Source organism: Salvelinus alpinus, chromosome 13 (assembly GCF_045679555.1).
Source record: "Salvelinus alpinus chromosome 13, SLU_Salpinus.1, whole genome shotgun sequence".
Classification (NCBI taxonomy): Eukaryota; Metazoa; Chordata; class Actinopteri; order Salmoniformes; family Salmonidae; genus Salvelinus; species Salvelinus alpinus.
This window is the reverse complement of record NC_092098.1, coordinates 12,999,737-13,022,730: the sequence shown is the minus strand read 5'-3', so window position 1 is coordinate 13,022,730 and position 22,994 is coordinate 12,999,737. Positions and strand designations below refer to the sequence as shown.

The 22,994-nt window shown below is 43.1% G+C and overlaps 1 protein-coding gene across 2 annotated transcripts in view; it reads left to right on the top strand.

The window, feature by feature from the left end:
• The window catches only part of LOC139537134 (gamma-aminobutyric acid receptor subunit alpha-3-like), a 160,878-nt gene that overhangs the window by 122,828 nt on the left and 15,056 nt on the right, over positions 1-22,994 (top strand). For both annotated transcript variants that reach the window (XM_071338083.1, XM_071338082.1), the window contains exons 6-8: positions 4,664-4,746; positions 13,188-13,331; positions 15,711-15,863. In XM_071338083.1, coding sequence (XP_071194184.1) covers positions 4,664-4,746; positions 13,188-13,331; positions 15,711-15,863 — 380 coding nt within the window. The remainder of the gene's footprint in view (positions 1-4,663; positions 4,747-13,187; positions 13,332-15,710; positions 15,864-22,994) is intronic.

Here is a 22,994-nt window from a genome sequence, read left to right as displayed (position 1 = left end):
GGGGTAACACCACGATCCTGGTCGTTGTGGATCGGTTTTCTAAGTCCTGCCGTCTCCTTCCTTTGCCCGGTCTCCCTACGGCTCTACAAACTGCGGAGGCTCTGTTCACCCATGTATTCCGGCACTACGGGGTGCCTGAGGATATAGTTTCTGATCGGGGTCCCCAATTTACGTCTAGAGTCTGGAGGGCGTTTATGGAACGCCTGGGGATCTCGGTCAGCCTTACCTCAGGTTTCCACCCCGAGAGCAACGGGCAGGTGGAGAGAGTAAACCAGGATGTGGGTAGGTTTCTGAGGTCCTATTGCCAGGACCGGCCGGGGGAGTGGGCAGCTTACATCCCCTGGGCCGAGATGGCCCAAAACTCCCTCCGCCACTCCTCTACCAACCTATCACCTTTTCAGTGTGTGCTAGGTTACCAGCCGGTCCTGGCACCATGGCATCAGAGCCAGATTGAGGCTCCTGCGGTGGATGAATGGTTTCGGCACTCAGAGGAGACTTGGAACGCTGCCCACGTACGGCTACAACATGCCATCAGGAGACAAAAGGCGAGTGCCGACCGCCACCGCAGTGAGGCCCCGGTGTATGCACCGGGGGATCGGGTCTGGCTCTCGACCCGAAACCTACCCCTTCACCTGCCCTGCCGGAAACTGGGTCCGCGGTTTGTGGGGCCATTTAAAGTCCTGAGGAGATTGAACGAGGTTTGTTATAGGTTACAACTCCCCCCTGATTACCGTATTAACCCCTCGTTCCATGTGTCTCTCCTCAGGCCGGTGGTGGCTGGTCCGCTCCAGCAGTCTGAGGTGCGGGAGGTTCCTCCGCCCCCTCTTGACATCGAGGGGGTCCCGGCGTATAGCGTAAGAGCCATCATGGATTCTAGGCGTCGGGCGAGGGGCCTTCAGTACCTCGTGGAGTGGGAGGGGTACGGTCCGGAGGAGAGATGCTGGGTACCGGTGGAGGACATTCTAGATCCTTCTATGTTACAAGAGTTTCACCGTCTCCACCCGGATCGCCCTGCACCTCGCCCTCCGGGTCGTCCTCGAGGCCGGTGTCGTCGCGCTGCTGGAGCCGCGCGTCAAGGGGGGGGTACTGTCACGACTTCCGCCGAAGTCGGCCCCTCTCCTTGTTCGGGTGGTGTTCGGCGGTCGACGTCACCGGCTTTCTAGTCACCACCGATCCATTTTTCTGTTTCGTTTTGTTTTGTCTGTATTATACACACCTGGTTTCAATTCCCCTATTATGTTCCCTATTTAACCCTCTGGCTTTCATTTCTGTTTTGTCCGTGATTGTTTGTTACGTTAGTGGTTGTTGTATTTTCTTATATGTTTTGTAATTATTCCCGTTGTGGAATTTTGCTGAGATTTTGAGTAAACGTTTTGTGTTTCGCTCAACACTGGTGTCCTGCATTTGACTCTGCTACTTCGCCGCACACAACCCTGACACATACACACAATTAGTATTTGGTAGCATTACCTTTAAATTGTTTAACTTGGGTCAAACGTTTCAGGTAGCCTTCCACAAGCTTCCCACAATAGGTTGTGTGAATTTTGGCCCATTCCTCCTGACAGAGCTGGTGTAACTGAGTCAGGTTTGTAGGCCTCCTTGCTCGCACACGCTTTTTCAGTTCTGCCCACAATTTTTCTATGGGTTTGAGGTCAGGGCTTTGTGATGGCCACTCCAATACCTTGACTTTGTTGTCCTTAAGCAATTTTGCCACAACTTTGAAAGTATGCTTGGGGTCATGGTCCATTTGGAAGGCCCATTTGCAACCAAGCTTTAACTTCCTGTCTGATGTCTTGAGATGTTGCTTCAATATATCCACATAAATTTCCTGCCTCATGATGCCATCTATTTTGTGAAGTGCACCAGTCCCTCCTTGAGCAAAGCACCCCCACAACATGATATTGCCACCCCCGTGCTTTACGGTTGGGATAGTGTTCTTCGGCTTGCAGCCTCCCCCTTTCTCCTCCAAACATAACAATGGTCATTATGCCAAACAGTTCTATTTTTGTTTCATCAGACCAGAGGACATTTCTCCAAAAAGTATGGTCTTTGTCCCCATGTACAGCTGCAAACTGTAGTCTGGCTTTTTTATGGCGGTCTTGGAGCAGTGGCTTCTTCCTTCCTGAGCGGCCTTTCAGGTTATGTCGATATAGGACTCATTTTACTGTAGATATAGATACTTTTGTACCTGTTTCCTCCAGCATCTTCACAAGATCCTTTGCTGTTGTTCTGGGATTGATTTGCACCTTTCGCACCAAAGTGCGTTCATCTCTAGGAGACAGAACGCGTCTCCTTCCTGAGCGGTATGACGGCTACGTGGTCCCATGGTGTTTATACTTGCGTACTATTGTTTGTACAGATGAACGTTGTACCTTCAGGCGTTTGGAAATTGCTCCCAAGGATGAACCAGACTTGTGGAGGTCTACGATTTTTTTTCTGATGTCTTGGCTGATTTCTTTTGGTTTTGCCGTGATGTCAAGCAAAGAGGCACTTAGTTTGAAGGTAGGCCTTGAAATACATCCACAGGTATACCTTCAATTAACTTAAATGATGTCAATTACCCTATCAGAAGCTTCTAAAGCCATGACATAATTTTCTGGAATTTTCCAAGCTGTTTAAAGGCACAGTCAATTTAGTTTATGTAAACTTCTGACCCACTGGAATTGTGATACAGTGAATTATAAGTGAAATAATCTGTCTGTAAACAATTGTTGGAAAAATTACTTGTGTCATGCACAAAGTAGATGTCCTAACCGACTTGCCAAAACTATAGTTTGTTAACAAGAAATTTGTGGAGTGGTTGAAAAACAAGTTTTAATGACTCCAACCTAAGTGTATGTAAACTTCCGACTTCAACTGTATATTGAAAGCAGGTGCTTCCACACAGGTGTGGTTCCTGAGTTAATTAAGCAATTAACATCCCATCATGCTTAGGGTCATGTATAGAAATGCTGGGCAGGCCATTATTCTGGCTACCATGGCTATGCCACCTTAGGGTGACAATGCCTCCATCCACAGGGCACGAGGGATCACTGAATGGTTTGATGAGCATGAAAACGATGTGAACCATATGCCGTGGCCGTCTCAGTCACCAGATCTCAACCCAATTGAACACTTATGGGAGATTCAGCAGCAGCGCCTGAGACGGTATTTTCCACCACCATCAACAAAACATCAAATGATGGAATCGCGCTCTTCCAATAGAGTTCCAGACACTTGTATAATCTGTTCCAAGGTGCATTGAAGCTGTTCTGGCTCCTGGTGGTCCAACGCCTTATTAAGACACTTTATGTTGGTGTTTCCTTTATTTGGGCAGTTACCTGTACATTTCTATACAAATGCCTATACTTATGTCATTGCTCAGGAAGAAGTATGTTCTGTTTCTTAGTGACGATGAGGTCCCATAAGGCTCATAGTTGTATTTCCGCCACTGTCTAATGGAGGTCCCGGTAGAATGAACTATGGACCATTCTGCCATTCTGCCATTCTGAAGTAATGTTCATTGTCCACCATTATTCATGTCATGTGGAATGGCAAAAGGGACTTAGTAAGGAGAATGGTACAGTACTGGTTCTGTCGTTGTGTGTTGTGAGATGTGATCTCCCAGGAAGATGCCAGTCTGCTCCCGTCACTGAAGCTTGATTTGCAGAGCTCCCTCCATCAGGAGTGGAGTAGGTGATGTGCCGAGGATCAGCGGGTCAATATCTAATCAACTGGATGAGGAGGCTACAGGAGACCACATAGCTGACTGTCTGGCTGCTCCACAGATCTGCAGAGCTGTCTGGCTGGCCCTGGCCTTAGTAGTGGGGGGGAGGGAGTGGGAGTTTTGAGCTATGCTGATGGGAAAACTGACAAATCACTGGCAACCAAGACATACTGTAGTAGCCCTCAACAGGCACATTGATGGCCAGATGCACTACAGTATGTGACTGCACATGCTGACTGTTCCCCTCACTCACATCAACCCCCCCCCCCTCCTCCTTTCAACAAAACCCAAATGTCAGGGAAGTCTCAGAACAGCAGATTATCTCTGGCAAACCATAATATTAATTATTTAGGTTGGTGCTTATTTTTGTCCTGTTTCACACATGTAAATATGCCTGTGTGAATTGGAAATGTGTTTTTTGCATATCCCAACTCCCCTTGAGAGGCAACTCTAGGGCAATTAGGGTTAAGTGCCTTGCTCAAGGGCACATCAACAGATTCTTCCCTTTGTCAACTCGTGGATTCAAACTAGCAACCTTTAGGACACTGGCCCAATGCTCTAACCTCTAGACTCTAGACTACCTGTCACCCCTATACCCCTGCCATTGGGGGCAGGAGAACCTTGGGTGATCCGAAGGAGGCGTGGTGTATGCTTACTGTATTCAGATACAGAGGAAAATGACTACGGCCCTGTCATTCATGTTTCAATTGAAGCTCTGCGTGACAGGTTGAGAGACTAAGAATGATGCAGAATGGTGTGCAGTAAAAGTTATTGAAGTGGGCGAGCCACTGCTTTGGCCTTTAGAATGATACTGAACAGGATCTGGCAAATTAAAAGGATGTCTCAACACATAAAGCTTTAACGTACAGAATGTGTTGGTGCCATGTGACAGGTGTCATGGAGTGTTTAAGGCCTGTCACTAACTTGTCTTTGTTGTTTTTCTCCATCTCTGACCAGGCTGACCATCCATGCTGAGTGTCCCATGCACTTGGAGGATTTCCCCATGGATACACACGCCTGTCCTCTGAAGTTTGGAAGCTGTAAGTCTCTCTAGATATACATCTGTATCAGGTACACATAGCTGACATCACAGAAATGGTGGTCATAGATCAAATCGGACATCTACGTGGTAAGCAATGGTCCGTTGTTCTTCGCCAACTTGCCATGGACCGTGTGAATTGCATGTAACGTTAAAGTATAATAGAGGCCTTTCCATCAGTTCTATCTCCATCCCTGTCACTCTCCTCCTCAACCAGAGACGCAAATGTTTCACCGCGTATAGAACAGGGAGAGGTTATTTTATAAGTTAATGATCCAAGATAATAACAACTCTGCCAATATTAAAAGTCAGAGTGATGTGGTCAGGACATTGTGAATAAAACCTCATCCGGCCAATACTACAAAAGGAGTCCTTTCAGGGCCGTTTTTCCTTCAGCAAACAGGTCTCTTATTGGCAGACTGTCACAATGCTCCCTTCGGCACTGCTCCTCCTCTAATCTGTATTTACAGTTGAAGTCGGAAGTTTACATACACTTAGGTTGGAGTCATTAAAACTCATTTTTCAACCACTCCACAAATTCCTTGTTAACAAACTATAGTTTTGACAAGTTGGTTAGGACATCTACTTTGGGCATGGCACAAGTAATTTTTCCAACAATTGTTTACAGATTATTTCACTTATAATTCACTGTATCACAATTCCAGTGGGTCAGAAGTTTACATACACTAAGTTGACTGTGCCTTTAAACAACTTGGAAAATTCCAGAACATTATGTCATGGATTTAGAAGCTTCTGATAGGCTAATTGACATCATTTGATTTAATTGGAGGTGTACCTGTGGATGTATTTCAAGGCCTACCTTCAAACTCAGTGCCTCTTCGCTTGACATCATGGGAAAATCAAAAGAAATCAGCCAAAACCTCAGTTTTCATCCTTGGGAGCAATTTCCAAACGCCTGAAGGTACCACGTTCATCTGTACAAACAATAGTGCGCAAGTATAAACACCATGGGACCACGTAGCCATCATACCGCTCAGGAAGGAGATGCGTTCTGTCTCCTAGAGATGAACGCACTTTGGTGCGAAAAGTGCAAATCAATCCTAGAACAACAGCAAAGGACCTTGTGAAGATGCTGGATGAAACCGGTACAAAAGTATCTATATCCACAGTAAAACAAGTCCTATATCGACATAACCTGAAAGGCCACTCAGCAAGGAAGAAGCCACTGCTCCAAAACCGCCATAAAAAAGCCAGACTACTGTTTGCAACTGCACATGGGGACAAAGCTAATGACCATCGTTATGTTTGGAGGAAAAAGGGGGAGGCTTGCAAGCCGAAGAACACCATCCCAACCGTGACGCACGGGGGTGGCAGCATCATGTAGTGGGGGTGCTTTGCTCCAGGAGGGACTGGTGCACTTCACAAAATAGATGGCATCATGGGTGGGGGAATTATGTGGATATATTGAAGCAACATTTCAGGACATCAGTCAGGAAGTTAAAGCTTGGTCGCAAATGGGCCTTCCAAATGGACAATGACCCCAAGCATACTTCCAAAGTTGTGGCAAAATGGCTTAAGGACAACAAAGTCAAGGTTTTGGAGTGGCCATCACAAAGCCCTGACCTCAAACCCATAGAAAAATTGTGGGCAGAACTGAAAAAGCGTGTGCGAGCAAGGAGGCCAAAATTCACCAAACTTATTGTGGGATGCTTGTGGAAGGCTACCCAAAACGTTTGACCCAAGTTAAACAATTTAATGGCAATGCTACCAAATACTAATTGAGTGTATGTATACTTCTGACCCACTGGGAATGTGATGAAAGAAAGAAATGCTGAAAAAATAATTCTCTCTACTATTATTCTGACATTTCACATTCTTAAAATAAAGTGGTGATCCTAACTGACCTACGACAGGGAATTTTTACTGTGATTAAATGTCAGGAATTGTGAAAAACTGAGTTTAAATGTATTTGGCTATGGTGTATGCAAACTTCCGACTTCAACTGTATGTCAATGGAAATCCGCTGCAAAGCCCAAGAACAATCGTCTCCTTAGCGCAACGGCACATGGTTGGCATGTAATTAGCGGCCTTTGTTGAGGCCTGCCGTGTTACAGCACTTGCTCGCCCCACTCACCGCTATTATACATTTTATTTTATTTGTCTATTTGGATCCCAATTAGCTTTAGCAGAAGCAGCAGCTACTCTTCCTAGTGTCCAGAAGAAACACAAAACATGACAAATAACAAAACACTGATATACTGGTAGACATGGACAGTAACACAGAAATTTTAAAAACAACGATATACAAATGATACAACAAAAAAATTATACAGACTAGGGCTGACCCCATTTAGTTGACTGGTCAATTGTTTGGTCGATAGGCTGTTGGTTGACTGAGATTTATTTAGTCAAGCAGCCACAATTTTTTTGTGTTTTTTTCATGGTGCATAAGACACCTGTCTGATTCGTACCTGTCTCTTTGGACTAATCAATTGCGGAGGCCACGGGGATGGCACAGTCCATCACTGTAAGACATGTGATACTGAAATTGTATATGGTTATATTATGTAAAAATAAGAATTTCACTGTAGAATTGGTGCCTTTCCCTATGTTGCTATGTGCATAATAGCAAAACGAACCAGCATATTGGGATTGAGAACAATGCAGCGGAGGCAGCAGCAGAGACAAGGAAACAGCCCTTGCCTTAAGCCCTATTCGAATGGGATTAGTTTTACTGGGGGTGGTCCGGTAATGTAATTACAGACTTGCTCAAATTTGTTGGTACCCTTACAGCTCATTGAAATAATGCTTAATTCCTCCTGAAAAGTCATGAAATTTAAAGCTATTTTATCATGTATACTTGCATGCCTTTGGTATGTCATAGAATAAAGCAAAGAAGCTGTGAAAAGAGATTCATTATTGCTTATTCTACAAAGATATTCTAAATGGCCTGGACACATTTGTTGGTACCCTTTTAGAAAAGATCATAAATAATTGGATTATAGTGATATTTCAAACTAATTAGTTTCTTTAATTAGTATCACATATGCCTCCAATCTTGTAATCAGTCATTCAGTCTTTTTAAATGGAGAAAAGTAGTCACTGAGCTGTTTGGTATCATTGTGTGCACCACACTGAACATGGACCAGAGAAAGCAAAGGAGACATTTGTCTGAGGAGATCAGAAAGAAAATAACAGACAAGCATGGTAAAGGTAAAGGCTACAAGACCATCTCCAAGCAGCTTGATGTTCCTGTGACAACAGTTGCAAATATTATTAAGAAGTTTAAGGTCCAAGGAACTGTAGACAACCTCCCTGGGCGCGGCCGCAAGAGGAAAATCAACCCCAGATTGAACAGAAGGATAGTGTGAATGGTTGAAAAAGAACCTAGGATAACTGCCAAAGAGACACAAGCGGAACTCCAAGGTGAAGGTACGTCAGTTTCTGATCGCACCATCCGTCTCTTTTTGAGCGACAGTGGGCTCCATGGAAGAAGAACCAGGAGGACTCCACTTTTGAAAGAGAAACATAAAAAAGCTAGACTGGAATTTGCTAAAATGCATATTGACAAGCCACAATCCTTCTGGGAGAATGTCCTTTGGACAGATGAGTCAAAACTGGAGCGTTTTAGCAAGTCACAGCTCTATGTTCACAGATGGAAAAATGAAGCTTTCAATGAAAAGAACATGGAGGAGGCTCGGTTATGTTTTGGGGCAGCCTTGCTGCGCCTGGCACAGGGTGCCTTGAATCTGTGCAGGGCACAATGAAATCTATAGACTATCAAGGCATTCTGGAGTGAAACGTACTGCCCAGTGTCAGAAAGCTCTGTCTCAGTCGCAGGTCAACAGGATAATGACCCAAAACACACAACTCAAAGCACCCAAGAATGGATAAGAACAAAACATTGGACTTTTCTGAAGTGGCCTTCTATGAGTCCTGATCTGAATCGAACATCAATGGAAATAGCTGAAACTTGCAGTTTGGAGAAGGCACCCATCAAACCTGAGACAGCTGGAGCAGTTTGCTCAGGATGAGTGGGCCAAACTATCTGTTAACAGGTGCAGATGTCTCATTGGGAGCTACAGAAAATGTTTGATTGCATTGATTGCCTCAAGGTTGTGCAACAAAATATTAGATTATGGGTCCCATCATTTTTGTCAATGCCATTTTCAGTTGTTTTATTATTTACAATATTATGTTGAATAAAAAATCAAAAGCAAAGTCTGATTTCTATTAAATATGGAATAAACAATGGTGGATGCCAATTACTTTCGTCAGTTTCAAGTTATTTCGGAGAAAATTGTGAATTTTTCACTTTTTGAGGAGGGGTACCAACAAATTTGAGCACCTCTGTATGTGAACATGCACAAAACACCATATCTGTCATTTTAGTCCTGTCCAAATCTGCCATGTCAGACATTTGTACATGGCAGGAGAGTAACAATTTCAGCCAGAATAACCTACTGTTTTTTGGCGAACTCCAAGGTCCTCTGATAAAACTAGTCCCGTGCAATTTGACATCCCTGTGTTTTGAGAGAAATGTCTGAGTTTGACAGGTGTTGCTCGCGGTTTGAGCAAGAAAACAATAACTGATTTGATAAATTGATTGAAGTGCTGCGCATGGCCTATAAATGAAGGTCCTACATGTATGAACTTTCACAGTGAATGCTTTTGTTCATATGTTTTGTGCGTATGGATTTAACATTACCGAATGCGGCAGTAAAAAATATTGTGCCTGTTTAATGTAACCATTGCTGTTAATAGATCGCAAAGCAGCTTACAACTGACCTAATTGTTTGGAAATGATAAGTTCGCTTTCACATGCAAAGCCTCAAAACGCATCTCAAGTGCACGTGCACTGTTTAGCTCACATCTGAATATCCTAATGATTATTATCACACTTCCTCAATTCAAATATTATGGCGACACTATAGCAAAGATGGTTTGGTATGGTTTAGAAACTTGGGAACCAAGCTCGAATTATCAGTGTAGCCCTGTTATAGCCTGGACTTGTTGAAATATATTCACGCCTAGAAAAAACCTCCAGGCTTACGTCATAATTGTCAAATTATTGAAAAAAGAACTACAGGGGGCAGTTTGGAAAAAACGAATCCCCTCTGAATCGTCCTCTGGAATAACGGATATTCTGGTGTAATAATTACATAACCGACGTTCTCTAGTAATACTAGTCCCGTGCGAATAGGGTTTAGCCTAATTGTCTAAGAAAGCAAACCTCAACTTAATTAGGTCTAAAATCAATAGCCTAACTGTTAAATGTGCCTGACTTTATAAATCATCAATATATACTGTATCTACAAAAATAAAACAGATCTTGCTTCTGTTGCCTGTTTGAGTGTTTGTTTAATAGCCTACTGAGCACCAAGCCTTTTTCAACGGCAAAATGTCAGACAAAGCAACTGCACAGATTTGGCTGTTTTTAATCTTTGCTATGCTGAAATAAAGGCTTTACACTTTTCTTCAATTAGAACAGACTGGTATTACTTAAAATGATTCTGTGTTGTTTACTCTGTCCCAAACAGGCAGAAACAGTATCTAAAAGCACCTGTTTGTCACAAATACTATGCCCGCAGCTCTTGCTCCTGCTCCTATACCCTCCGTTTTTCTTGATCTCCTTCTTACTGATATTATTACAATTATTATTATGATCATTATAATAATAAGTGATGTCGTTATCATTAGTAGGCTTTGTATAGTAGCCTTCTATAACCGCCATCGAGCTGTAGGCCTAAGAGCGCATCCTGTTTAGTCTTAATACCATACCTTACTTAGGCCTATATTTCATTATATAGGCTACTGTATCAATCAATCATTCATTCGTTCATGCCATCACACAGCATATGAGAAATTCATGGTTTAAAATGCAATCAAGCATTTTAGTTTTAAAATTAAATAACAAAGCTTTGAATAATTAGCCTAAACTATAAATAAACCGCAATTCAGGAATGCATGCAACTGTTTTTAGTCTGCTGTAATAAAGGCTTTATATATATATTTTTAAAAAACTGACTCTCTGTTACACTTATTTATTTAGGGTTGTTTACACTGTTCCAAATGGTCAGAAAAAAATATAGTTTTGTAATCAGACAGCAACTGTTGGGCACACATAATACACAATGCTTGCTCCTACAGTATACCCTCCTTTTTCTGGATCTCCAGTAGTTTCCACAACTAAGTCAAATGTCTTCCACAGATCTGACTTCCCCTTTACCTCCAGAGCAACCAGTAAACATTCGCCCATTTTGAGTTTCTTTTTTCACATCCTGCTTATCCATTTTGCTGTTGACATTATTGTGTTCGGACATTATTTATGTGATTAGGCTATAGGTCAGGCCCTATTGGTCACATGCATGCAATGCTTACATGTTTCACGTAAAGAGAACAAGGGTTAAGGGAATAGGGAATGTTCTTCCTAAACAAATGAGGGATTTTGGTAACAGAACTTTTCAGTCAGAAACAAGTAAGAAACTAAATGACTGTAATGTTGCAGCTTCAGCACGGACAGCACAATCAACACGTGTTGTGGTGCCTTTTCACTGCAGTAGGGAGGAGAGAGAGACAACGTGCGCCAGCCACATAGGCACTTGCTTTTTAACACAGTGTGACCATCGGGCTCTTTCTTGAGTCATTTGTTTGTCTTAATTATTTAATCAAACAGTGTGCTTAAAGCATCAGATACGCTCAGTATCTGTAGTTGTTGTGTCTGCATAGGGTTGTGTGTGTCTATATATGGAAAAATAAGTTTAAACATATTCGAAAGAACAGGATGACTCTCGGTCGACCAAGATTTTAGTCGGGACAGCCCTAATACAAAAAAATACAAGAAAAGAATTTGTGTTTGTGTGTCCCCTCACACTCCCTGACTTTCTATGAAATGTTGTTTAATCAGTTTTTAAAAGGTAATTAAGCTGTTTGCTTGAGTAATTGGAGATGTAAGGAGTTCCATGCGATCGTGGCTCTGTATAATACTGAGCATTGCATATTTTCACATTCGATGCATCGGGTTTGTTTTGTCTGTCCAGAATTAAAAAAAAAAAATTGGCTGAAGATATATGACGCTATACTCTGCATGAAGTGGATCTCAGAGCCAGACAGGTTGCCATGCAGATGTAACTACAACATTTACATGCAGTTTTACTCATTTCAATTTCTATAGTTTCCTGTCATGGCGCCCTTGTCATGTTGTTTTCTTTAGGATTGTATTGAGCAGCGATATTTAGGTATGCTGCATTATCCTTGCAACTGGTTATGGAGACTTGTATTCTTGACATTATGCAGCCATGGATTTCTGCATGTACTGTGCATCCAGAGAGAAGTGAAAGATTGTAGTGAAAGATTTCAAAGCCTTGAATAACAATGGAAGTGTTTGACATAGTTGACCTTCTCTGCTGAGCGAAGCTGGGAGTCTGACCACACCGAGTAGCTCCTTTACAAACAGACAGAGCCATAGAGGACACACACGATGACAGAATAATACCTTTCATTACCAATTACAATTGTAATAGATGAAGACACATACAAGTAGATGAATTAACTATTATAATTAATGGTCTCCCATGAGAATAAAACTATAACTTCTCTGTGGCTATCAAAATGTAATTAGCAAACCTCAGGCTGATGTGTGAGTTATGTTCTTGGGCTCAGCTTGGGGTCTCTTCTACTGTAATGTGTGTGTGTGTGTGTGTGTGTGTGTGTGTGTGTGTGTGTGTGTGTGTGTGTGTGTGTGTGTGTGTGTGTGTGTGTGTGTGTGTGTGTGTGTGTGTGTGTGTGTGTGTGTGTGTGTGTGTTTCTTTAATGCTTTTTAAGCTCCTCACCCTAAGTTTGACCTTGTGGATTTTAAAGCCTATTTATGACATTATTCCTCATGCGGATGTACCTTGAGTTCAAGTTGCCAAATTTATAAACTAATCAAAACACTGCCTGCTTTTATTAAACTCTCATTGACATGCATTTATTCAGATCAATGACCCCCCCCCCCCTTCTTATAACCTTTGTTTGTTGCCATCATCAGAATCAGAATCAGCCAATGGTAGCACTGCTGAATTATGGAAAAGAGTGCCTAGTGTTATTCACTCATTGGAAACTGCCATTTAGTACTGTCATTCTTTCTCTCTGCCTCTACCTGTGTGTGTGTATATCTGTCCATCTGCACCCCCTTCCCCTCCCTACCCTCGCTCTTTCTCTATCTCTTTCTCTCTCGCTTTCTCTCTCTCTCTCTCTCTCTCTCTCTCTCTTTCTTTCTCTCTCTCTCTCTCTCTCTCTCTCTCTCTCTCTCTCTCTCTCTCTCTCTCTCTCTCTCTCTCTCTCTCTCTCTCTCTCTCTCTCTTTCTCTCTCGCTTTCTTTCTCTCTCGCTTTCTTTCTCTCTCTCTCTCTCTCTCTCTCTCTCTCTCTCTCTCTCTCTCTCTCTCTCTCTCTCTCTCTCTCTCTCTCTCTCTCTCTCTCTCTCTCTCTCTCTCTCTCAGATGCGTATACCAACAATGAGGTTGTCTATATCTGGACCAAAGGAGATGAGGATTCTGTAGTCGTAGCGAAGGATGGTTCAAGGCTAAACCAGTATGATCTACTAGGCCACGATATTGGGAAAGAATCCATGAGTTCCAGCACAGGTACCCTTACAACCTATCTGGCACTTTTCACAGTAACATGCAGTTCCAGCACAAGTTCTATTATGCCATATGATCAAGGAATTGACACTGAGACAACATCAGAACAAAGGATATAACTAATGGAACATCTGCTTTGAAAGTCTCTCTTTTCAGCTCCTGGCGTGCATGACAATTTGGATGAATTAATTTCTCTCCCTTTTCCATTTTCCTTTGTACACCGTTGGCATATACTTACAGATTCCATTTGTGTCTTTTTGTTAAGTAATTTATCTGAGTTGCTGTGCAAGTGGCTGCCTCATCGATTGGTCTCTGCTAGTGTTATTGGGGTCAGTAAGGTCTCCCCACTGAAAGGAAGACTTGCTGAGTTTGGGGGAAGGAGGTGCCCGCTGATCACTGAATGCAGCGGCTTTCTTATAGGCTGGTGGAGAGAGACTGACAAACTGTCCTGTTATCCAACACTTCGTCTGTGAACAAAATTTGAAAATTCAGGGTAGATGAAGAGAACCGATCTTTGTGGCGGCTCCCATTTACATGGTATTTAATCTAAGAAGACACAGGCACCCTGATTTCAGATTGAACACACATTTGATCTGCAGTTTTAGCAAGTATTTTAAATGGTAGCCAAGAGCAAAAATGTTCAACTTGTTCAGCGGTAAGATAACAATTCCGCAGTAGTAGAAAGATAAGGAGCCTTGGAGCAGGAGGGAGAACTCCTCTTTTCCTCTGATTGAGCTCTGGTCTGGAGTCCATTTGAATTGGCACTAAATTATAGGAAATTCTGTCAGCCAGCAGTTGATCAGCCATTCATTTGATCTTAAATTCTGATTTCCATAGCAGCTGTGAAATCCCTTTATCTACAACACCCACAATTTTGACAGTTTTGTCTCTCTTCTCTTAGGGGAGTGTCAACCTGTTTTTACCAGGCACAGACTGCTATTCAAATCAGGGAAGTCATTTAAGTGGCCTTCTCTCTAAAAGGCAGGTCCCTGTGAGAGACAGATAATGACTAACCTCTACTTAGTCACTGTGATGGATTAGGTCCCTTTGTTTTACTACTGTCACTGTCTCAGTCTGGTTTCATGGCTGCAGTGATAGAGGCCGATAGGGACTGAGGAGGGTTGTACTCTGTACACAGCCCCAATAGAGTAGGTTTTGTTGGAACAGTCCTTTGTGTACATTCACTGTGACACCACAGAGACGCCTCATACTGACTCACATTAGTCACACATCACTGACTCTTATTACTGACTCACATCACTGCCTTCAACCACTGAATGTGAGATCAATCTGAGATACCACAATGAATCTTGTACCACATGGTTTTCTCAGTATTTGTGGTACATACTGGACATACAGGCTTCAGGATAGGGAATATCGGTTCTTTTAGTACTATTTAATTTTCCTGTCTTCCCATGTCAATAAACATAGTGTCCATGTGTCACCTCTACTCAGCATGTACTGTAGGCGGAGTGTATCTGTCATCCAGGAAAGGTTCTCAGCACATTGGTGGCTGTGGATCAAGGCAATGTTTTTAAAACACAGTAGTCGTGAGATGACATATTTAATAGCCAGTCATACTATATCACATATTTCTCTTCCTAAGGAGCTGAACCCACACAGGTACAGTAGGTGTGCTACTCTCAGCCCTATCACACACACACTAGCTCTTTTTGTCGGCGTATTACTGCTGCCAAGGGCAACAGATCTAATCCGAACCAACAGTGGTGGGAAACCAATCTTTGCCTTTAACAACCTAGTCTCGCGTAGCCATACGTCGTTCAGTTGGAGGTCTGAATGGTCTGCTGGCTCCCAGCGGCAAGATTTTGATTGGATGTTGCATTTCAAGAACCCTCCCCCACATGGCCGTTGGTGCTGCGTGTAATGTCCGTTACCGGGTAGGAGACATTTTGCAGAGAGTTGTTACCTATGGTAGTTTGTAACGTTGCAGAAGATGGCAGAAAACCTGGAGGAAAACTGAATTCTGTGTGCTCCAGATAAAAAATCGACATACATAGGTTCCTACCCCTATTTAGCAATTTTTATACCATGGACTTCTGGTTTTTGACGAGGCGATTAACAACCAGACACTGTGGTACACAAGCGATCAGTTAACATCCACTCTCACAAACAGACACTCGGCTTCCCACACTCGGCTTCCCTTTGCTAGCATGCATGCCACTGCATTAAAATGTTCCCAGTGCTGTGCTAGCATGTATTCAACTGTATTTACTTTCATAAATATGGTTCTGAATATTTCAGCAGGGTGCTTGTGTTTATCTGGACTGAACATGAGCTGTATTAATAATTCATGTCCTCTGCATCTCTCTCTCTCTCTCCCCCTCTCTCTCTCTGTCTCTCCCTCTCTCTCTCCCCCCTCAGGAGAATATGTAGTGATGACAACGTATTTCCATTTGAAAAGGAAAATTGGCTATTTTGTGATTCAAACCTACCTCCCGTGCATCATGACTGTCATCCTGTCTCAGGTCTCCTTCTGGCTAAACAGAGAGTCGGTTCCCGCCCGCACTGTATTCGGTGAGTGTCTTCCCCTATCTCTTTAACCGTATTCGTTGAGTTACTTCCCCTTTCTCCTTAACCGTATTCGTTGAGTTACTTCCCCTATCTCCTTAACCGTATTCGTTGAGTTACTTCCCCTATCTCCTTAACCGTATTCGTTGAGTTACTTCCCCTATCTCCTTAACCGTATTCGTTGAGTTACTTCCCCTTTCTCCTTAACCGTATTCGTTGAGTGACTTCCCCTATCTCCTTAACCGTATTCGTTGAGTTACTTCCCCTTTCTCCTTAACCGTATTCGTTGAGTGACTTCCCCTATCTCCTTAACCGTATTCGTTGAGTTACTTCCCCTATCTCCTTAACCGTATTCGTTGAGTTACTTCCCCTTTCTCCTTAACCGTATTCGTTGAGTGACTTCCCCTATCTCCTTAACCGTATTCGTTGAGTTACTTCCCCTTTCTCCTTAACCGTATTCGTTGAGTTACTTCCCCTTTCTCCTTAACCGTATTCGTTGAGTTACTTCCCCTATCTCCTTAACCGTATTCGTTGAGTTACTTCCCCTATCTCCTTAACCGTATTCGTTGAGTTACTTCCCCTATCTCCTTAACCGTATTCGTTGATTTACTTCCCCTATCTCCTTAACCGTATTCGGTGAGTGTCTTCCCCTATCTCCTTAACCGTATTCGTTGAGTTACTTCCCCTATCTCCTTAACCGTATTCGTTGAGTTACTTCCCCTATCTCCTTAACCGTATTCGTTGAGTTACTTCCCCTATCTCCTTAACCGTATTCGTTGAGTTACTTCCCCTATCTCCTTAACCGTATTCGTTGAGTTACTTCCCCTATCTCCTTAACCGTATTCGTTGAGTTACTTCCACTATCTCCTTAACCGTATTCGTTGAGTTACTTCCCCTATCTCCTTAACCGTATTCGTTGAGTGACTTCCCCTATCTCCTTAACCGTATTCGTTGAGTTACTTCCCCTATCTCCTTAACCGTATTCGTTGAGTGACTTCCCCTATCTCCTTAACCGTATTCGTTGAGTTACTTCCCCTATCTCCTTAACCGTATTCGTTGAGTGACTTCCCCTATCTCCTTAACCTCGAAATGCACTTAACAAGTAACTGAACCATTCCGACAGTTTGGAGTGCTGTTGTTTAAATTATGAAGCTACATCAAAACAAGTGTTCAGCAACGGCAGCTTACGCATTTGTGGAGCTGCTTTTGTTCACATCATCAGATGCGTTCAGTAAATTGGAGTGCCAGGGGAGGGGTAGAAAAAGTTCATCTTTGAGAAGTTGTGGTTCACACAGCGAAGTGTAAAAAGCAGCTTGGTGCCCATGTTGGCTCTGTTGGGTCTTGGACAGTGATTCATTTGGGTTTAAAACTGTTCTTGGATCACAGGATTGACCTGTAATTAACTTGGCCACCGCAAAACCACCTAATTAATTACAGATTAGCGCCAGCAAACTTGGAAAGGAATTAACTTGGAGAAAGTGAGTCTGTTCACCTCCAGGGACGGAGTGATACAAAGAAATGTTGCAGTTGCATCTCTCGCGCCGGGATATTGAACGTGTCTTGCAGAAAGTTTCAGCCAGCCAAGTTTTAAGACATTATTGCTTATTGAGCTCTTGCTAACTTTGGCAAGGTGTCTGGCTTTGTCAACACTTTTTGTGGGGCAGACGTATCAGGTGCAAAACACAGCTGATCCTGCCAACATCGCTATGGAGACTTAGGAAGGGTGAGATCCTGCTTCCTCTGTGATGGAGCAGAATGAAACATGAGCTCTGCCAAATTGAGTTGGTAGACTAGAAAGAAATGGCAGCCTATTCACGCTTCGGGGAAATGATAGTAACAGGAAAGTTGTGCTCAGCCCTCCAAAGCAATGTCGAGGTAAATAATGAAAACAGTCAAACCTCCAGTTGGAGAAAACATTTCCCAATCTAGGCCTAAAACTTTCAAACGGTAACTGAAGCTCAAGAAACACCAAGAAAATTGAGTATATTATGGTCTGCTGACACATACGGTATTATTGTAGGCTAGTAGTATAACACTTTGACTTCAAATTATGCAGAAGAATTGGCAAAGACATTTTGTTTGTTGTTACAGCTAGCATATGCAACTTTAATGCACAGACCGCCACAAACATGAGTCACTAACACACCTACAAATGTATCTGTGTGTAAATCATACAGCTTTGATATTTGACAGGTTTCACCACAGCTGATCTTGTGCATGACACCCGGCCACTAGCTCTTTATACTGTGACTAACAGTTCTGGAAACATGACTAATTGGACAAATGGAGTCATTGAAAAACATTAATCTCACTACCTAGTGCCTCTCATGTAAAGAGGTCAGCCAGCATATGTTTCTTCTAATCAGTTTAACCCACACTCCAAAATAAGAGTGTGCGGCACATTGTTCCCCCTCCTCTCTCCTCGTTTATGGAGACCCACGGCTTCACCTCTCAGCCTGCCATGAGGACTGTGTCATGGCAACCCAAAGTTCCTCCCCCTGCAGTAAGAGCAGGCCTCTGTTTGGCAGCTAATTAGTGTTTGAGAGCAGGGAAGTGCAGGGCAGGGCATGCAGTGAAGCACAGTGGCTAGCCACTATGATTTGATTTGATTTGCTTTGCATGTAAGGTGAAAAACAAAAGAGGAGTTCACATACTTACAGCCATGTGGAAATGATCTGGTATATTCCTCGCCTCGGATTCTCCATTCTCACAGTCCCATATTCCTCTCATGAAGGAGGGGCCTTCACCTCAGCTCTATGACTGACTTCCTTGTAAAACAAAGGCCTTTCATTGCCAAGAAAAGTCACAGTAAGAAGCTGTTAGTCTGTCAACCCTTTCAAGAACAACATCTCATGTTTTTTTCTAATGGAGGTTCAGTTGAAACAAGGCCAAGGTCATTGGGAATCATTCAGCAAACACAGCAGTATGTGTGTTTGTTGCCTACTCAATATGAGCAAACTCTCACTTGTAATGGAAGTGCACAAAGGCACAACATTGTTTAAAGGACAGGTGTGGAGTTAATGAAAGTGAGAATGGCCTCAGGGCACAGGACTGGTCCAGGTTAACAGGTGTCCTGCTGTTAGCTGGGAGGAGGTTTCAGATTGAGACTATCCTCCCTGACTGGACAGTCGCTTTAACTGCTATTCACAACCAGACCCTGATAACCTCCTGCTCTCTGAGCCATCCACAGGGCTTTAAAACTGTCTAAATGTTTTAGGAAAAACTGGTGACTTGTCTCGTATAAAGAGCAGCCAATTCTCCAACCTACATTTATGAGTATGAGTGGCTCCCGGGCACTGTTCAAAAGATGATATTTAATCAATAATTAGTTCCCTGGCGGGTGGCCTGGTCGGAAGATCTGGCTGAAATGACCTTATATTTTTTGGTGGAAAATCCGGTTTGTAATTTTCTCATTCACCCAAGTGTAATGTATGATTTATGGTTTGAGCGGACGCATTACACAGTGGACACAATACAATCTCCATTGATATTTTTTAATTTCCTGATATTTTTTAATATGGGGAGATTGGATTTGCCAATTGTCAATATTTTCTACAACTTTAGCACTGACTAATATTAAATGATGCTATATTTTATGCACATTTATGCACATTAAGTATATAAGCAATACAGGGCAGTCTCAATGCTACCGATTATAACAGTTTTTAAATGTAGTCACCTAACAAACATAGTAATGGGGCTAGTTATATCTTCTGCATAAATCAACAGTAAGACCATAAGTTCACGTTTCTTATTTAGGAGGTGGTGAAATGAGTTGACCTCTTCAGCTGCACAATGTCCATTTTCTGAGCCTATATTTTCTTCTAACAGATGCGGCAAGTGGGAACAGCTGAAGTGGAATGATTGCTTATATCGGCTTTGATGGACACCCATTCTCTGCTCTCCTCTCATTTCGTTCTTTGAATTCCCGGAGACGTAGAATACAAAGGCCAGTGGGCACAATGACCTATAAAAGATTCACATTTCACACAGCAATTGATTTATCCTCTAAAATCTTTTCCTGTATTGTAATTCAAATCTACATTGGGCCTGACACACAGTAAGAGTATTGCACAGCCACGTTTGGAATGTTTCTGTGTTATGTCTTCTAGCTGCTGGTCTAGATGGACAAATCTAATCAGTATCTCAGTCTCAGTGTTTCTGATTGCCTGTGTAATGACATCCGTGGTGGCAGGGGATTTTTCCTCAAAGCTTTTAAGTGTCAAACAATGCCAGGAAAGTGAAATTAAATCTCACTGTGGATATGATGGCTGTGTCACACTGTCAGACATGATGGAGGTGGTCAATACAGCCTCCAACACAATGGATGTGGTCAATGGAGGAGGTCTGTCCAATTACTTAACGCCTACAGCCCCTGGTAGGCTTCTCCCCTACCCACCATCATGAACATTGTGGTCGTTGGCATCTCTTTCCAGCTGCAGGTCACAGTGTGCGCTCCTCACATTTCCATGAGGTGATCAGCCAGCAGGGTTTCCATATCAAGTGCAGCACCACTCTGCCAGGCTGCTGCATCTGTTCCAAAGCAGCCCCTTCTCTCTCCCATCCACCCATGGCTCCTCTTCCCCCTATGAAGTAGTTGTTCCAAGTTCTGCAGACAGATGGCAGGGGACTGCCTAGCCGCCTGCACTGTATCAATACAGGGATTATTGTGTATCATCAGACAAGCTCAGCGGAGCTCTCCTGTGGGGCGACTCCAATCCGCGGCTCTGTGAGACTTAGGGAGCCGGTATAGTAGAGGGCATGGACAGATGTTAGGCAGCTCTGGAGCTAGGGTTGGAGAGGTTAGATTGTAGCTGCATCTGAAACACTAACTCTGCTATCTGAATTCGGAATAAAAACATTTTTACAATCAGGTTTTTATTATTTTTTGAGGGATATACCTATGGAGAACTGTAAAAATGTTGCTACAGCCCTGAATTTAGCTGGTGTTATTGACAAAGCTCAGTGGGAGAAAGTTCATGACTACTTCCTGGAGGACAATCCTACTTGTCTCCTAAGTGGGAAAACACGTTTATCAACTTTCAAAGCATCATAACTTCCCCCCAAACTGCAGTGTATGATATACCAGTTTGAAACTCTGTGTCTGTACTTTTATAAAAATGTAAAAATACATATATACAGCTCTGGAAAAAATTGAGAGACCACTGCAAAATAATCAGTTTGTCTTGTTTTACTATTTATAGGTATGTGTTTGGGTAAAATTAACATTTTTGTTTTATTCTATAAACTACTGACAACATTTCTCCCAAATTCCAATTAAAACATTGTCATTTAGAGCATTTATTTGCAGAAAATGACAACTGGTCAAAATAACAAAAAAGATACAGTGTTGTCAGACCTCGAATAATGCAAAGAAAATAAGTTCATATTCATTTTTAACATTTTTAAACAACACAATACAAATGTTTTAACTATTAAGAATTCAGAAATCAATATTTGGTAGAATAACCCTGATTTTCAATCATAGCTTTCATGCGTCTTGGCATGCTCTCCACCAGTCTTTCACATTGATGTTGGGTGACTTTATGCCACTCCTGGCGCAAAAATTCAAGCAGCTCGTCTTTGTTTGATGGCTTGTGACCATCCATCTTCCTCTTGATCACATTCCAGAGGTTTTCAATGGGGTTCAGGTCCTGAGATTGGGCTGGCCCTGACAGGGTCTTGATCTGGTGGTCCTCCATCCACACCTTGATTGACCTGGCTGTGTGGCATGGAGCATTGTCCTGCTGGAAAAACCAATCGTCAGAGTTGGGGAACATTGTCAGAACAGAAGGAAGCAAGTTTTCTTCCAGGACAACCTTGTACGTGGCTTGATTCATGCGTCCTTCACAAAGACAAATCTGCCCGATTCCAGCCTCGCTGAAGCACCGTGGGGGGTGTCATCACCGATCCTCCACCAAATTTCACAGTGGGTGCGAGACCTGGAGAGGCGTACAAGCCACTCTCCCAAAACCATCTTTCCTCACTCCCCCATGAATTGCCCTGGCTTTTAAATATACACTATATATTCAAAAGTATGTGGACACCCCTTCAAATTAGTGGATTCAGCTATTTCAGCCACACCCGTTGCTGACAAGTGTATAAAATCGAGCACACAGACATGCAATCTCCATAGAAAAACATTGGCAGTAGAATGGCCTTACTGAAGAGCTCAGTGACTTTCAATGTGGCAGCGTCATAGGATGCCACCTTTCCAACAAGTCAGTTTGTTTTGTTATTGTTAAGTGGAAATGTCTAGGAGCAACAGCGGCTCAGCCGTGAAGTGGTAGCCCACACAAGCTCACAGAATGGAAGCTCACAGAACCACTACCAAGTTCCAAACTGCCTCTGGAAGCAACATCAGCACAAGAACTGTTCATCTGGAATGGGTTTCCATGGCTGAGCAGCCGCACACAAGACTAAGATCACCATGCGCAATGCCAAGCTTCGGCTGGAGCGGTGTAAAGCTAGCCGTCATTGGACTCTGGAGCAGTGGAAACGCGTTCTCTGGAGTGATGAATCACGCTTCACCATCTGGCAGTCCGACGGACAAATATGGATTTGGCAGATGTCAGGAGAACGCTACCTGCCCGAATGCATATTGCCAACTGTAAAAGTTTGGTGGAGGAGGAATAATGGTCTGGGGTTGTTTTTCAAGGTTCGGGCTTGGCCCCTTAGTTCCAGTGAAGGGAAATCTTAACACTACAGCATACAATGACGTTCTAGATGATTCTGTGCTGCCAACTTTGTGGCAACAGTTTGGGGAAGGCCTTTTCCTGTTTCAGCATGACAATGCCCCCGTGCACAAAGCGAGGTCCATACAGAAATGGTTTGTCGAGATCGGTGTGGAAGAACTTGACTGACCTGCACAGAGCCCTGACCTCAACCCCATCGAACACCTTTGGGATTAATTGGAACGCCGACTGTGAGCCAGGCCTAATCGCCAAACATCAGTACCCGACCTCACTAATGCTCTTGTGGCAGAATGGAAGAATGTCCACACAGCAAAGTTCCAACGTCTAGTGGAAAGCTTTCCCAGAAGAGTGGGGGCTGTTATAGCAGCAAAGGGGGGACCAACTCCATATTAATGCCCATGATTTTGGAATGAGATGATCGACGAGCAGGTGTCCACATACT